The following is a 15,751-nucleotide window of genomic DNA, read 5'->3' as shown; positions in this document are numbered from 1 at the left end:
CTTCATTAGAAAGCGGAAAGAGCCCTTAGTGATCAACCGGTTTAAGAAAATGATCTTTTGACGGAGACAAATCTTTCTCATTCAACCTTAACCCTGGAACAGGCTGTTATCACGTCAATGGATATTTCTAGATGAATATTAATGGAACAGATAGATCACGCATCGTTTATGCAATGTTATAATTTGATCTCAACTCTTTTGATATTCACATTCGAGAAAATTCACAAAAGTAAGCAATTTTGTTTATTGCATGTAATTTTAAGCTGATAAATATGACTTTAATAAGCCATTTAAGGTCTTTTAATTTCGGCTTATTTTTTCCTTATATAATCTTCAAACTTTTATCGCGTACTAGCAGATTTTCTGTAGAACAGTTTCAGAACAATTCTAATAGATAAATAAGGGAAAATATATTACTTAATCACGATATGATAATGCTTGAACAAAGAATATTTCTTTGAATAATCTTTTTGCATTCTTTTTTCATCTAAAAATTCGTGTTTATCTTTTGCTAATTTTCTTAATTAAATGTAAATTTAACCTTAGCATTAAAAAAACGATTTTATTTTGTTTTGTATAAGAATATTATCCGCCATTGGTAATCGACTAATTTCGTTGGTATTCTCCGTTGGAAAAATTTCAAATTGGATTTTTTTAAAACATTTTTGTATGTACCTTAGTCCCAATGCCATCCTCAGCAAAGTAATTTTAAACTTTAAATTTTAAATTATTTTAAATTTAATGTAAGTGGTATTATTTTAGAAATCTTAAAAATTGTTTATTTTTTCTAATTAAGCGTTTAATTATCTGTCATTTTACCTAAAATTTTAGGTTTAATTTTAAGCGAAGTGTAATTAAACTGCAACTAATCCAATAGCTTGCTTGCAGAATCGAGACACATTTGTAAAAAATTGATTAGGAGGAATAAATGGAATGTTAATTATAATTTTTATAAACATAATAATAGCATAATCATAATTATATTATATTATAATTTTTAATGAAAGTTTGGAATTTTCTTTTTATTAATTCCCATTCTTCATAACATTGCTTTCAGCATTTAATCATTCGATAATTTGGGTTTAGCTTAATGATTTGATTTAAAAATTATTCTCTAATTTCATTTCACTAGCAAAGGCCTACTTTTAATATGCTATTTATTTTTATTATATTCAAATTTTTAGTCTTCATAATTCCCTATTATGACCTCTTGTAATCAATCATATTGTAACTATAATAAATATTATGGGCTCTTGCAATCAATTTTTTTCTCTCCCGAATTCACTATTGTAATCAAAATCCATTTAAATTAATCAATTAATAGATAATTAATTTGTGGAAATATTATAAAATGCTGTATTGTTACCCGCAATAAAGTACTTTCAAAATTACAAACTCTAGTTTATAAGAAATTGAGTGAACAATCGATTATAAAAGTAAACAGGGTGTTTCAAAATCCTTGACCGCGGCTTTTATTCGTTAAATATTGATTATAGACATATACTGTAAATTACAAAGTTGCGTAAAAAAAGGTGCAAACAGTTATGAAATCGATTAAAATTTTCAAGGGATTAAAACTTTTTTTAAAAAATTAAAATTTTTATACGGTTCCCATGCACACAAAAAATGAGTAAAATGTACCTCATAGACAAATAAGGTCATGTACAAAATATCAGCATTTTATCACAAAAAGTCTCAAAGATATGAAATTACATAAATGCTGACTTAAACCACTTTTCGATGCCTGGATATGAGTTCGCAAAGAGGAAAAATAATATCGGATGTTCATGTTTTAGGTGTCGTACACAAATTAATAAAAAAAGTAATGATTGAATAAATAAATAATAATTTTGCTATTTGTTGGTTCAAAAGTATTGAAAATTGGTAGAAATAATAACTTAAAGGAAAGATTACATAACTTGTTCAAAATGTTTTCCATCCATGCCAATGGAGAGCTGCATTCGTATAATGACACTTCTGTACACTCTGTCAAATTCTTGTTCGACGATGTCACGACAACCCTCTAAAATGCGTTGTTGCAATTCTGCTTTATTTAAGGAAAGTGACAAATAAACAGCTGTATGTAAGTGGCCCCACAAAAAAATCCATAGGCGTTAAATCAGGTGATCTAGGGGGAAATTCGACTGGACCATGCAAGCCAATCCACTTATCTGGAAACTTGTTATTTAACAAGTGTTTCTCAACTGTACTATGGTGAGCTGGAGATCCATCATGTTGGAACCAAACATGTGGAAGTACAGTTAGAGGAAGTTCCTCCATAAAATCAGGAATAACCACATTTAGAATCTCATTAACATATCTATCTCTTGTCAACGTACCATCATACAGTATGGATCCAAGCAAGCGGTATTTGAAAATATTACATTATGCATTCACAGAAAATTGCTTCTGATGATGAATAGCACGTACCCCGAATGGACTTGCGTCTGATCAGAAGTGCTCATTTTGAGGATTTATGCATCCATCTTGTTTAAAACAGCATTCGTCTGTCCAAATTACGTTTTTTAGGAAAGAGAGATTAGCATTTTCCTGATTAAAAGCCCTGTTAGAAAAATCTAGACGACGTTGATAATCTGTTGGCTCCTGTCCCTGCACACCATGAATGCTAAAAGGATACCATCTATTCCGTCTCAAAATTCTCCACACTGCGGCCGTAATAAGTTCATTTCTGAAGCAGCACTACGAACTATGTGGATGACTGCAAAAGTAAGCCAAAATATCAATTTCTTCATCAGATGAGTGAAGTATGGGCCTACCTGATCCACCTACGGTTATATACGCTTTCATGCATTCGTTGCTCTAATCGGGAAAAAAAATCTCCCAAAAGTATGTCGGGAATCGGGATATTTACGCCGAAATTCCCGTGCAGTTTCACCAGCATTGCAATTGCATAAACTATAAAGCATTAGGATTTCAAAAAGTTATTCATTGCTGTATTGTGACATACTGTTTGTACAGGCTAATTGCACTCTCAAAATGTAACGGAAGTGTGAAATATTTAAGTGCAAGTTATTCTTACGTAAACTATGCTATTGATCAATTACAGAGCACAAATAGCATAATATAAAGCGCGTCTGTTGAGATTATGGGACGCACCAATCCGAGGCATATATTTGCATATGCAAACATTTGTAAGTTGTTTTACAAGTTCATTTACTGTCAATTTTTAAGTTATATTCTGTAATTCATGATATAAAATTTTATAGCATTTTTCAGGAAGCATAGATTTTGAAATTTGTATTTAAAACTAAAGATATGAAACATATTTTATTTCCTTATGATTCATTAATGCGTCGTGCCATCTGTACTGAAGCTGTAAACATTTGCATTTTAATTTGTGATTGACCCTTCACCAACTTTGTTTTAACATATCTTTGAGAGTTTTCAAGATAAAATTCTTAAATTTTGTACATGATCTTATTAGAGGATGAGGCACATTTTACTTACTGGGGATTTTTTTGCACGAGGTTCGTATAAAAATATAAATTTTGTATTTTTTTAAGTTTAAACCCCTGAAAATTTTAATTGATTTCATAACATTTTTGCGCCTTTTTATACGCAACTTTGTAATTTACAGTATATGTCTATGATATGTTTATGACCATGGCATCCATGTTTGCACACAACATGACGTATGCAGACATTAGGTGTTTATATATTGGAAAAACATACGTGAACATAATAGCACAGACTGGATCTTGGCTAATTATACTTTATAAAGTATATTAATACTATCTTAATATTTTATAATTTATTGAATTCATATTTGTACAAATTTATTTGTTTGACATTATTATTTATTATTGACATTATTATTTGACATTATTTATTTATTTGTTAGTCTACAAGTATTTTTCTATTGATTTGTCTCAGAAACCTTTCAGTTTGTGCACAAAATTAAGATAGGAAACATTGTGTTTATATATTGTAATAACTAAGTGAATATAATAGCACAAATTGGAACTCGGCTAATTATACTTAACGATGTATATTAATGCTATCCTAATATTTTGTAATTAATAGAATTTCTGTTTGTATAAATTTATTAATTCCCCAGAGAAATTTATTAATTTCCCCCATTTATTAATGCCTACCAGCCCTCTCAGTCCATCGGCTTAGCCTCTCCCAGCCTAGTCAAAAATCTATCTCTGAGTATCAGTGGCTAATGAATAATAATTTTAAATCAGCGGAGTGGTTTCTCTGACACTTTTAAATTTACACCCAAATAAAGATCTTATACTTTCTCTAGTCGCATTAAAATTATGAATTATGGGCAAGACCATGAAAGCTATAAATAAGTAATTTTTTATTTTAAAGTCCCATACATTTTAGAGTCCCATAAATGTATGTATGTATGTATTAGAGTACCCTTGTGCCGGCGTCCTGGCATAGGGGTAGCGCGTCTTCCCCGTGATCTGGGCGTCCCGGGTTCGAGTCGCGGTTTGGGCGTGGTTGTTCTTCTGTTGTTCTATCTGTGAGATGCGTGAATGTGCCCTCCTGTAAAAAGGGGTTGTGCAAGCGAATGAGTGATGCGTGAGTGGCAAAGTCGTACTCTTGGCCCTAGTTGGCGCTGCTATAAAAAATAAGAGACGTTCCCCCTCAGGCTTAAATCGCTGTCTTCGTAACAGTGGGCTTGTCAGTGGCAAGTGCCATAAGAAACAAACAAACAGAGTACACTTGTACACTTGCATTACATATAATTGTAAAACGTAGTATAATAATGAACCTAAGTATGCATTTTGGACGCCTTTCTTTCAATAAATTGAAACCAAAATTTGGTATAGAATTAAAATTTTAGTAACTACATCACATATTATTTTCCTTTTATGTAAGTCAACGCATTTTTAAGTTAAAGTGTTTGCATGCATAAGGCTATACGGGTCGACAAGAGGTCAACAAATTAGCAAATTTTGTTTAAAACTTAGTATAAATCTACATTTTAAATACGAAAACTTTAAATTAAATTTTATCTAACTTGATTGATTTGTAGTGATCGTGTGTCACTTGATCTTATACAAACTCTCTTCCTCTTTATAGATTACTTCTAAAATATGATATAAATCTAGAAATTTGGAGTAAAGATATCATTAATCAAATTCCATTCATCTAAATTTCTGATATATATAATTTTCAAAATGCGTTTTATACACGTATGGAATTCTGAAAATTTCGTCAAAATCTCGAAGTCGAAAATGTTTTCATGATTACAATATTTTCTCTTTTTATGCTTCATAAACGAGAAAGTAAAAACACGTTGAATTGTTTCGTTGAGAAAATTGTATTGTCTGAAATCTATTTTAGAAAAAATAAAAATTACAAATTGTTGGAATTTAAAAATTGAAATTTAATTAAATAATTTTTATTCTGTTAAATTTTATAATTCACTAAAGAAGCTGAATAAAAAAAATTAATATTTAAACCACATATAACAAAAAATAATAATCATAGTTATTGTTTTAATGCGAAAATACAAAAATTTGTTTGAAAAAGAAGGAGATTTTGTAATTTTTCTATTGTTAATATAGTTAGGATGATATTGCGATAAACAAAAAGGTTCCGATTTAAATGCAAGTTTTTTTTTCTTTTAATAGATAAGCTTATTTCAATAATTATTTAATTCTGAAATATTCTCAATAATTATAATTAAATGTAGCAATTAATCAAATAACTTAAAGTACAATGAATGAAAATCACTAATTACTTGGTTAATAGAAAGTTGATGGAATTGATAAGAAATGGAATCAAATTGCTGCTATCTTCAATCCGGGGCATTCCATCGTCATAATGTAATGTTTTAAAAAGTAAAGTATACTTTAGTAAAAAAAAAAAAAAAAAAAAAAAAAAGAATAGAATCAAGAATGAAGCGGAGAGAAATGGCCCCTGATCATGGATTCGGTTAGTAGAAGATAGGGCATTCTACAGAGCAAAGGGACGTATTGGAGAAATGTCTGCAATACCGAAAAGGCACCTTTTAACCATAATAAATGCTGCAATGCTTTAATAACTCCAGATGATGAATCAATTTGAGTTGTAAACACTAAAGTATGCTGACGGCACACCAAATACGCTGATTAAAAATTTTTTGCTGATTTTCGAAATTTCATCAACATGTTTTTGCGTCACTAGTCTAGATGTAACTTTAAAATGCTATCAGGGTTGGTCTTTTTTGTTTGTTTGTTTGTTTTTAGAATTATATAACAGTTAACTCTCGTGTAATGTAAATTCATGTAATAAGGTTAAAAAATTCTGGCTACACTAGAAGGGAAATAGCAAAATAATGTTCATTACAGATACGTGCAAATTCTCCAGAAATTGCGTGCCTTGTTTTTATGCGATTTCCCATTACACGAAACTTATCCTTCGTGTTGTATGAGAATCCACTTTATTTTAATCTTTATTAAATTTTGCACAAGAAAAATATGAAAATTGTAAAATTAAATTAAATTTTCAATTATGTTTTCGTTTATTTGTGTTCGCCTTTTCTGTGACATATTTAGTAGCTTCCATTTTAATTCCTATTGTTATACGAATCTGTAACATTGCTTTCCTGAGAAGTCTGTTTCATATTAAAGAAGAATGTTTTACCGATATTTAAATGGATGCAAGGTCAATGACCCCTGAGTATGTCAACCATTTAATGACAAAATTGTTCTCAAAAATGCATGAGTTAAGGCGATATCTGTATCAAGACTCAAGATCCGACAATTATTTTAAAAGTTTTTTTTTAATACCTTGACGCCTCCCCCCCTCGGAAGGTACCTCAGATAAGAGGATGAGAAACTTCCAATATGGTTGGTTCTTGCCGCTCTAGTAAGCATAGAAATGGTATGGGGTTGACTACTGCCGAATTGTACCTTGGCTGGTATATACCCATAAGGATTCAACCGTAGTTTCACCCAATACTTTTGGAACACTCCTGTCATCCAGATTTTTCCGTCTGTCTCAAAGTGGGTAAGAGTAATCGTTTTTGTGTTTAACCTGTCAGAGAACTTACATAAAGCGAGAGACGAAAGTTAATTGTGCTAATCGCATGAATTCTCTTTTTGGAGTGTCGACCTTGAGCGAAAGATATGGAATCTCTAGAATTCTAAGTGCAGTCTGACTGATATTGTTCAGAGCTAATTCAGAGCTAATTACAGATTCACTGTTTGAGCGTATGTTGATTTCTACAAGTGTTGTCTCTGTTCACACTTTGGATGTGTGTGTTTTTTTTTTTTGCCTCTCATCCATGTTTCATCTGAATTACACATTGTTATTCTTATTTTCTATTAACATCTTTATTCAAACAAACTGATTTTTTTGTAACAGCATCCAGAATGCGTGATAAATTAATGTTTCAACAAACATTTATCTGAAGCTCAAGAGCATGCTAGTTTTTGATATTTGTTCCATTTTATTAAAAAGTTATAGGACAAAAACGTTTCATCTCATAAATGGCTGAAATGATCATCACATATTTACGTGAATATAGTATAATGGCATTCATATTTCATATTAATTTCCTGATTTCTATTTCATTCAAAATTTCCTCGTTGTTGAATTCATAACTAAATGAATACAATTTCTGTTTAAATAAAAAAAAATTTGAAATTACCTTCTTTTAATGTATATCATGAAAATTCTTTTTTCATTGTTGCCCTGCATGAAAAAGCGCAATATCTTAGATTAGTTTTAATTAAAAATTATGCTCAGATACACACATTATCGTCCTCCTTTTTTAGAGCTAAATTTCTGAAATTAATTTTGATTTGCGGATTTAAGCTATATTTCAAATGGTTATGATGAAATAATAGTAAAAATAATAAATTACACATCGGACAAGTTCGAAGTAAGTTTTTCACTTGCGCTTTTATTTCGTAGTATATACATTTTTCAATTTGCATGCGGAATAATTTTGTAGCAGACCGATTGAACTCATTCATATTTTTCAGTCTTATCAAATTATAAACAGAAATTTTAAATAAATGCATTCCAAATAAATAGTTTAACAGCTGAGAAAGCCAATATCTCTAGGTTTATCGAGGTTTAGGTTTAACAAGCTCTAGGTTTAACAATTTTGTCGTCAATCATGACCAATATTCATTGAGCTTAAGATATTATTTCGTTCCTGAAGAATAAATATTTTCGAGTCTGTGCTATAAAATTTATCTTGCTGAATAAATATCTACCTTTTCCTATAAAATCTAAACTTATTTTTCTTAAATAATGAAATTAAACTACATTTTTTTATAATGTCATTTAAAACTAATTTGACCTTCAAAGAATAAAAGCATTTGAGAAAACAAATGAAATTTAAAGAAGCATTTTGTAAATAAAAAATGCATTCATTTATTTTATTCATCAGTACCTGTTAAAAGAAAAGCTTTTTTTTTCAACAGCGATTGTTGAGTTGCAGTTTGCATGCAAGACGTAACTAATAAACGATGCCGTGTTTCCTGTATACGATAGAAATAGAAACAGATGATGTCTGAATGATGTAACCGTCTTCAGGCGGTCATTACATCAAGGACTTTTCGTCTGAAGTGGTCGAAAGCTTACCAGTATTACCTCACTAGAATAGTCAGGTATACGATGACCTTCATTTTCTGCGGGCTTTCCAGTGCGGGTCATTGGTTCATCTGTGTTGTTTTGGGTCCACTGTTATGTTTTGATGTTATAGGTCATATTTTGCTGGTAAAACAAGATTCGCTTAAATACGTCATGTTTTATTATATAATATTTTTGTTTAAAACCAATATATTTTTACTAATATAACCGGTAGCTGAAATTTTATCAACTTTTTACATATATGAAACCAAATTTCTCTCTGGGTTTTATATAATCATATCCACTTTTCAAATTTTTTAAAACTTGAACTTTTCTTCCAAAGATAAATTTCAAAATTTCAATTATTAATTATTTCATAATTTTAATTCTCTGAATTTCTTGTGTGCATTTTTTTTTTTTTTTATGTTTCGTTTCTTTTTAATTTATGTCATAAATGTTTACTTTTGCTGCATTTACTAAGATTACTGGAGAGAAAAAAAAAACTTAATTTTTTTTAAAATTAAAAACAAATTTATTAAAATCAAATAATTGTTGAAGAAATAAAAAAAATTTACACAACTTAAATAAAAAAAATAAAATTTATTTCTTAGAGAAAGGTTGAATATATGGAAATAATATAAATTAAGCTTTGAAATCAATTATGATTTTAAAAAAACGCAAAGAATTACTAAAAAAATATTTTAAAAAATCATTCAAAGCTATTAAAATTGATATAAAAATTTTAAGCCCAAACATTTAAAGTTAAAAACCACTGTACTAATCAAATGTATTATTTAATTTTCTCTTCATTTTTTAGCATCAATTAATATGAATAACAGAAAAATTAATTAAACATTATTTATATTAAACAATAATTATATAATAAATTACATTAAATTATATTAAACAAATGTTGATATACATAAATGTGATATTATAGTGAGTGTGTTGTGATTTTCTAAATAACTACCCGGTTTTAAATACACTATTTTTAATTTACACAAACACAGTTACATTACAAAATTTACAAACACATATAGACAATTAGGTTAAAAAAAAACAGCATGGTGGAGGGATTCCCCCGTTTCCAACCGAAAGCATTCGGCGTTAGCGCAAGGGTTACGCATTTGGAAAAAGTCGACCTCAGGGTGCAGGTCTGCCATCCAACTGCTTGTCTTCTGTAAACGCCACAAGGGGGCGCTCTCTGCTCAAGGTGAAAAAGAGGTGCTACAATATTACTCTCTGCCCTTCTCCTAATCAAAGATCAATCAATCAATCTTCTCCTAATCCAATCTGGATCAAAGAAATCGCATAAAAATGTGAATATTTTATTGAAGTTAGATTAAGAAGCACCGTTTTAGTATCTTTGTTTCATAATTTTTTGCTTTATTTTTCGCTTTTGCAATTACAAATAATAAATATCTCTCGAAAATTGCATTTTTTTTTTGTGTGTGTGTTTGTGTAGAACTCTTTCATAAACATGATGACATTACATAGATTTATTAGTAGCCCTATAAAACATAAAAATATCGTTTTTTGTGTTAACGACCCATAAATATTATCTGAGAATGCGAGTGCCACTTCTGATCCAGTTTTTAAGAATTTCAGATTGACACTCAGCACTTAAAAAGTATTCTGTTACCTTTTCGCCTCCTTTTTTGCTGTATTTCATTTTTGGATTTAAACAAACGTGACTTCTGAAAATTTTTAAGCTTGCAGCACTGGAAAGAATTGAAAGGCAAGTTTTAATGATCTATTATATTTTTTAAATAAAACTCTTAATGCAATTTTAAATGCAATCTATTTTTTGCATTAGGCAACTTTTATCATATTTAAATTCCAAATGATCAAGTACTATGTTTTTTAATCTAATTCTTACTTTTATAAAAATAATTTCCAAGTCCATACTTTCATCAAATATTAGCAAAATTTGAATAAAATATTTGAAAGTCGACTTTCAAGATCGAAGCTTAAAACTGTGTCGAAAACCTCAAAACTCGTCTTAAAAAACGTTTGCATAAGATCAATCTAAATTTCAAAAAAATTTGCTTAGAAAAAGAACCTCTAATGGGATTTCTTTTTCATCGGTCTTATATTTAGATAAGAACTATGCCTTTAAATAATGAAGATTCTATATATAAAATTTTGCATTAATTAGTGTTTGTCTTTAAAATATAGTAGTGGAATATATTGTTTTTCGTCCTGTTCTTACTTTCTATTTCATTGGTATTAATTTGCTATTACATGTATATCGGGGTTTGTGAAGAATTTCTGCTGCAAAAATAGGATTACTATAGGTTTGTAGTTGTTCCTGAAGAGATCACATACGGGGGGAAAGTCAAACAACGACAATCAGAAAAAACAGTATCGTAATCAGATTAATTATTAAATTTTTGTAATCAAAAATGATTTCATTTAGATTCAAATGAATATGAATGTTGTTATCATGGTCTTCAATTAAGAAAGAAAATATCCATATTCGAGCTGCAAATAATATCAGCTGTCAAGTGGAATTTCCATTTTTATTTGGCTTGCTACAGTAAATTAACATTAGCCAGTTTCGTCCCCTTTTTTGAGCAAGCTTTTCTCATTGCTAATTTTGAAAAATTCAGTTCGTTAGTATCGATGGATTTCTTTACTACAAAACTACAGAATACTAGCAAAGATATAATTTAAATGTTTGATGGGCCATAGTTGCCAACATACATAAGCTATAGTTGTTAAAGATAAGGTCTCGAGTCAGAACCTAAAGGCTTCTGTTTCGAAAACCAATTCCAATGAAGATTGACCATGCATATAAACTGATGCATGTTAGAATTTGATGTTGAAATTCAGGAGTCTTTGTTCTGTTGCGGCATGGAATTTTAGTTGGAAGTATTGTCCTCAGCTTCTGATCACAATTCAGAATTACCTCATGTGTTTCCAATTGTTTCAAATCAGCATATGAATTTAACTAAACTAAATTAACTCTAAACATGAAAATTACTTAAAGTAAGTAAATAAATTACTTATGCTTCACCAGTTAATTCACGGAGCTGCAAAATAATATTATTTCAAATATTCCCCCCAAAGGGATTTTAGTCAAAAGAAAAAAGATGTAAAAGAGAAACAAGAAATAGGCTTCTAACAGAAAGTTAGAAGCCTAATTCGAAGAATCGAGCTCAAAAATAAGTTTAACTGTTTTACAATTTAATTACATATTTCACTATGACTTGTTAATGGAAAAAAATGTTCGTATCTTCCAAAATAATTATCTTGCAAAAATGGCCTTTCTATTATCTTAATACTTAAAAAGGAAAAACAGGAGAATCGGGTATCAAGTTATCGCTATAGCGAAAAACTCCCAGCCAACCTTCTCAAATCCCGCCAAATATTTTTAATTTCATTTGATACGCAATTTGTTTTGAAATATTACGATGCAATTCAAATTCAACAATCAAAACATTCAATTGCATGGTTTTTGCCAATCATTGACTTGGTAATAAAATTTTCACTTTTGCTTTTATATTGCATATCTATATGCATACACACTTTTTAATTTGCAGTAAACTGATTCGCTTTAATTTGTATTTGTCACTCATATTATTGTAAATATCCAAAGGAATTTTTTTAATGCATTCTATATTCCATGCCATTTAACAGCATAAAAAGTCCATCTAAGCGAAAAAGCTGGTAACCAAAGGCGGTTAGTCACTTGAAAATGTGAAATTCACATTCTCATTCTTCTTAATATAAAGGGCCAGATATTTCTTATTAATATTCAATATCTCATTCTTGTTAAAATCCAGATCACTCTCATTCTTATTTATATTCAAATGGTTGGTATAAATATTTCTAAATAGTTAGAAAGAATGTTTACGAAATTTACTTTATTACAATTTTTATTCATATTTAATTCATTTTTTTAACATTAATTTTGAAAATGCTCTATCTGAAATTCACTTATTCATTTTTAACTCATTCTTGATGCTTTCTTTCATTAATGAATTCATATCTGCTCTCTTCAATAGGTGTATTTAAATTCCGAATCCAAGCAGATGACAAACCTTCAAAAAAGAAGTCGGATATGAATCAAAGAAAGCATTGAGTCCTCACGATGCCTCCGAATCCCACAGACCAAAAATGGAGTTGGGTGATCGCCTTTGCATGCTGCTTCATCAACTGCCTGCTTTACGGCGTGATCAGGTTGTCTGGTCTCTTGATGGTTGCCACGGTAGAGACGTTTCAGGTATCGAGAGCAAAGGCAGCCATGCCTTTCAGTGTCAGCACTTCGGTCAGAAACCTTTCAGGTGACATTTTTTTTCTATGAAAGCATAAATAAGATTTGATTTTATATGTATTTCAATGTTAGATTAAGGAAAATTAATTATACCATATAATAATGCAGCAATAAAATATTTTAAAATGATCAGACAAAATTGAATGATATTAAAATTATAAATCTGTAAATTAGGGTTTTGTTAATACTTTATTTAGCTGTATCAGGTACAGGTTGATACTGACGCTTGATTGAACTTGATAAAGCCGATAACCGATTATATTGGATTAATACCTGATTTTTCTGTATCAGGTCCAAGTTGATATTAATACTCGATTGTACCTGATACAGTCAGTAACCTGGTCAATCAGTTCCTTTTCCGTCAGAATGGAACTATTAGGTGGTTATAGATTCCACAGTTGCGCCAAGACTAGTAGCTGATACTGATACGCATATGATACCTAATTCAAGTTCCGCTTCTTCGGAAAAGATATTGATGACAATATGATTACTGAAAACGAAAAGAAGATATAGTTAATATAGGAGAGGACCGGGAATTTTCAGTGATATATGCTTACATGGGAATAAAAGAAGTAATGGTTGGGGATGATATATATATATAGTTTTAAAAACGTCGAGCCGATTAATAGCATCTCCGAAACAGGACGAAGATGAAGGCCATATCGAACCTAATACTTTGTATCATATTTATATAGTATCAGTCAATAGAAAATGAATGAGGTCGAAGAAATTTTTCAATCGAGACAAAAACTGACACCGAATACCTGATATTCTTAGGCCTTGTAATTTTTGCAAACCTAGTTCTGTGTCACCCAAATCTACTGCAGATGCTCCTTTTCGTAATATAATGTTCCTTTTCGTACCGTGGCATACATCAACTGTCTAACTCAAAATTTGCAGATACCTTGAAAGAAATATAATAGCATCAAAATGATGATGCAATTATAAATTCTAAATAATAAAATCACGATTTAGTATTAAAACATTAGTTTCAAAGTTTCTGTAGATGGTGTAAGAGCAACGTAAAAATAAAACTATAGTTAAAAATCTATTGAGCTGTCAAATTTTATTCACTATACCAACTGCCTTTTTTCAGTACAAATAATTTAATATTTCAATACAACTGTTTTCCATTTTATGTAATTAAATAAAAAGAATTATATTCTACGTAGCTAAACATTCCTTGATTCATTACATTTTCAGTCTCAATCGTTTCTTTTTATTTCAAATTGCATATCAATAAAAAAAGGGGGGTTGGAATTTAAGATTTATGATTCCGAACAGAATAAAGGTAAACATGTACATGTCATTGTTCAAAATTGAATTAGCATATAATTTCAAAGACCTTTTGTTCGTTATTTAAAAGTCAATAAAAACATTTTGTATTATATATAAAACTGTATATTGAACTCTTATCTGCAATTTTTTAGGAATATTTGTTGGCTATTTTGGACAAAAATTTGGTCTGCGTCCAGTGATTGGTGCAGGTTGTTTACTAGCGTCATTTGGAGCCGGCTTATGCTTCTTTGCCTCAGACATCTTTTGGATTACCATTTCTTGGGGTGTAATTTTCGGTAAGTTTGTTTCCAAGCATGAAATAATTAGAATATTTTACATTCAACATCTCAAAATAGGGAACTAATTCATTGACTTCGCTGAAAAAAGGTATAAAAAATTATCCAACAAAATTTCACAAAAAATCTCATAGAATCTTCTTGTAGAACCTTTTCAATTAAAATTGATTCACTCATGTGAGGAAATGAGATAAATCTTCATATTCCAACTGTGTATCTCAATAAACATTTGAAATAGGGCCGCAATTTGATTTTGAAATAAGGTCACATTTGATGCACGAAATTATCGAAATTGAATTATTTATTTTTATTAAAACAACTTTTGTATAATGTAGTTTGATTGGACAACCAATAAATCTCTTCGAATGGCAAATTTCAAGTTCTTGTTCTACCATTTCAATGTAATCATGTAAAAAAATTCTTTCAATTTTTATTTCCAGAAAATTTAAATAGAAACTATTAAAATGCAATTGAAGATAATCGTGATCCTTTGCAATTCCGATTTGAAATTAGAAACCCCGTATATTTAGGTGAATGAATATTACAAATATTTTGCAATTACTTATCTATTATTCTTATAAATTTTTAAATTTACGAGAATAAATATATATGATGAAATATCCAGAATTCATTGCGCTCATTACAGATTAATTCCGGTTCTTTCTCTGTATATGAATGATCAATCCAAGTAAGATTTCCTTCGAAATGAGGAAGATGGTGAAGCAGAAAAAGGTCAAATATCAATTTTAGTTACATATCTCACCTTTTCATGCATTTTTTTTAAATATTTATTTTCTCTTTTGCCATCGATATTAATTGAAACCTTGTTTTTGTGAACTCGTCGGCCATTGAGTTTGACAAGTTTATTGAAACAAATGATCAAAGATTTCTCTTTATTCACTTCCATTTTATGATATTGTTGAGGACAGTTTTGCCATAAAATGTGTTTATTTTTTCTTCTGTGTAAGCGACTCTGTGACAACTTTGATGCAGTCTTATAATTCATGAAACCTGTTTATAGATTTGTAGCTACTACCGTTAACTTCAAAACCACTTTCAAAGTCATAACAATTTAATATCTTAAAAAAAACATTATTTTCATTTGTTACGGAAAGAACTTTATACTTTTCTTGAATTTTATGATCCACAAAGGTATAAAGATTCATATTCTTATATTGTTTATGCAAGATGTTATGTATCTACTTTCATCTTGATATGTGTCTACAAATGTGGCAAAATTATGTGTCTACTTTCTTCAATGAACATACAGCTAAGTTTTTCTTTCGGATTATTATTTTGCCATATATTAAAAAAAAAGATAAATAATTGGACAAATTTCTAATTATTTATT

The 15,751-nt window shown here is 29.6% G+C and overlaps 1 protein-coding gene across 3 annotated transcripts in view; it reads left to right on the top strand.

Moving 5' to 3' along the window:
* Window positions 1–15,751, top strand: part of LOC129964272 (uncharacterized) — a 54,531-nt gene that overhangs the window by 29,637 nt on the left and 9,143 nt on the right. For 2 of the 3 annotated variants that reach the window (XM_056079025.1, XM_056079023.1), the window contains exons 2-3: window positions 12,558–12,836; window positions 14,257–14,400. In XM_056079025.1, coding sequence (XP_055935000.1) covers window positions 12,644–12,836; window positions 14,257–14,400 — 337 coding nt within the window. In that variant the 5' untranslated portion in view covers window positions 12,558–12,643. Of the gene's footprint in view, window positions 1–3,081; window positions 3,153–12,557; window positions 12,837–14,256; window positions 14,401–15,751 lie in introns of those variants that run through there. The other variant, XM_056079024.1, reaches the window with a different exon arrangement.

The sequence above is a fragment of the Argiope bruennichi genome, chromosome 3 (genome assembly GCF_947563725.1).
Source record: "Argiope bruennichi chromosome 3, qqArgBrue1.1, whole genome shotgun sequence".
NCBI lineage: Eukaryota > Metazoa > Arthropoda > Arachnida > Araneae > Araneidae > Argiope > Argiope bruennichi.
Note: the sequence above shows the minus strand (reverse complement) of the source record. Positions and strands in the feature narration are given on the sequence as shown.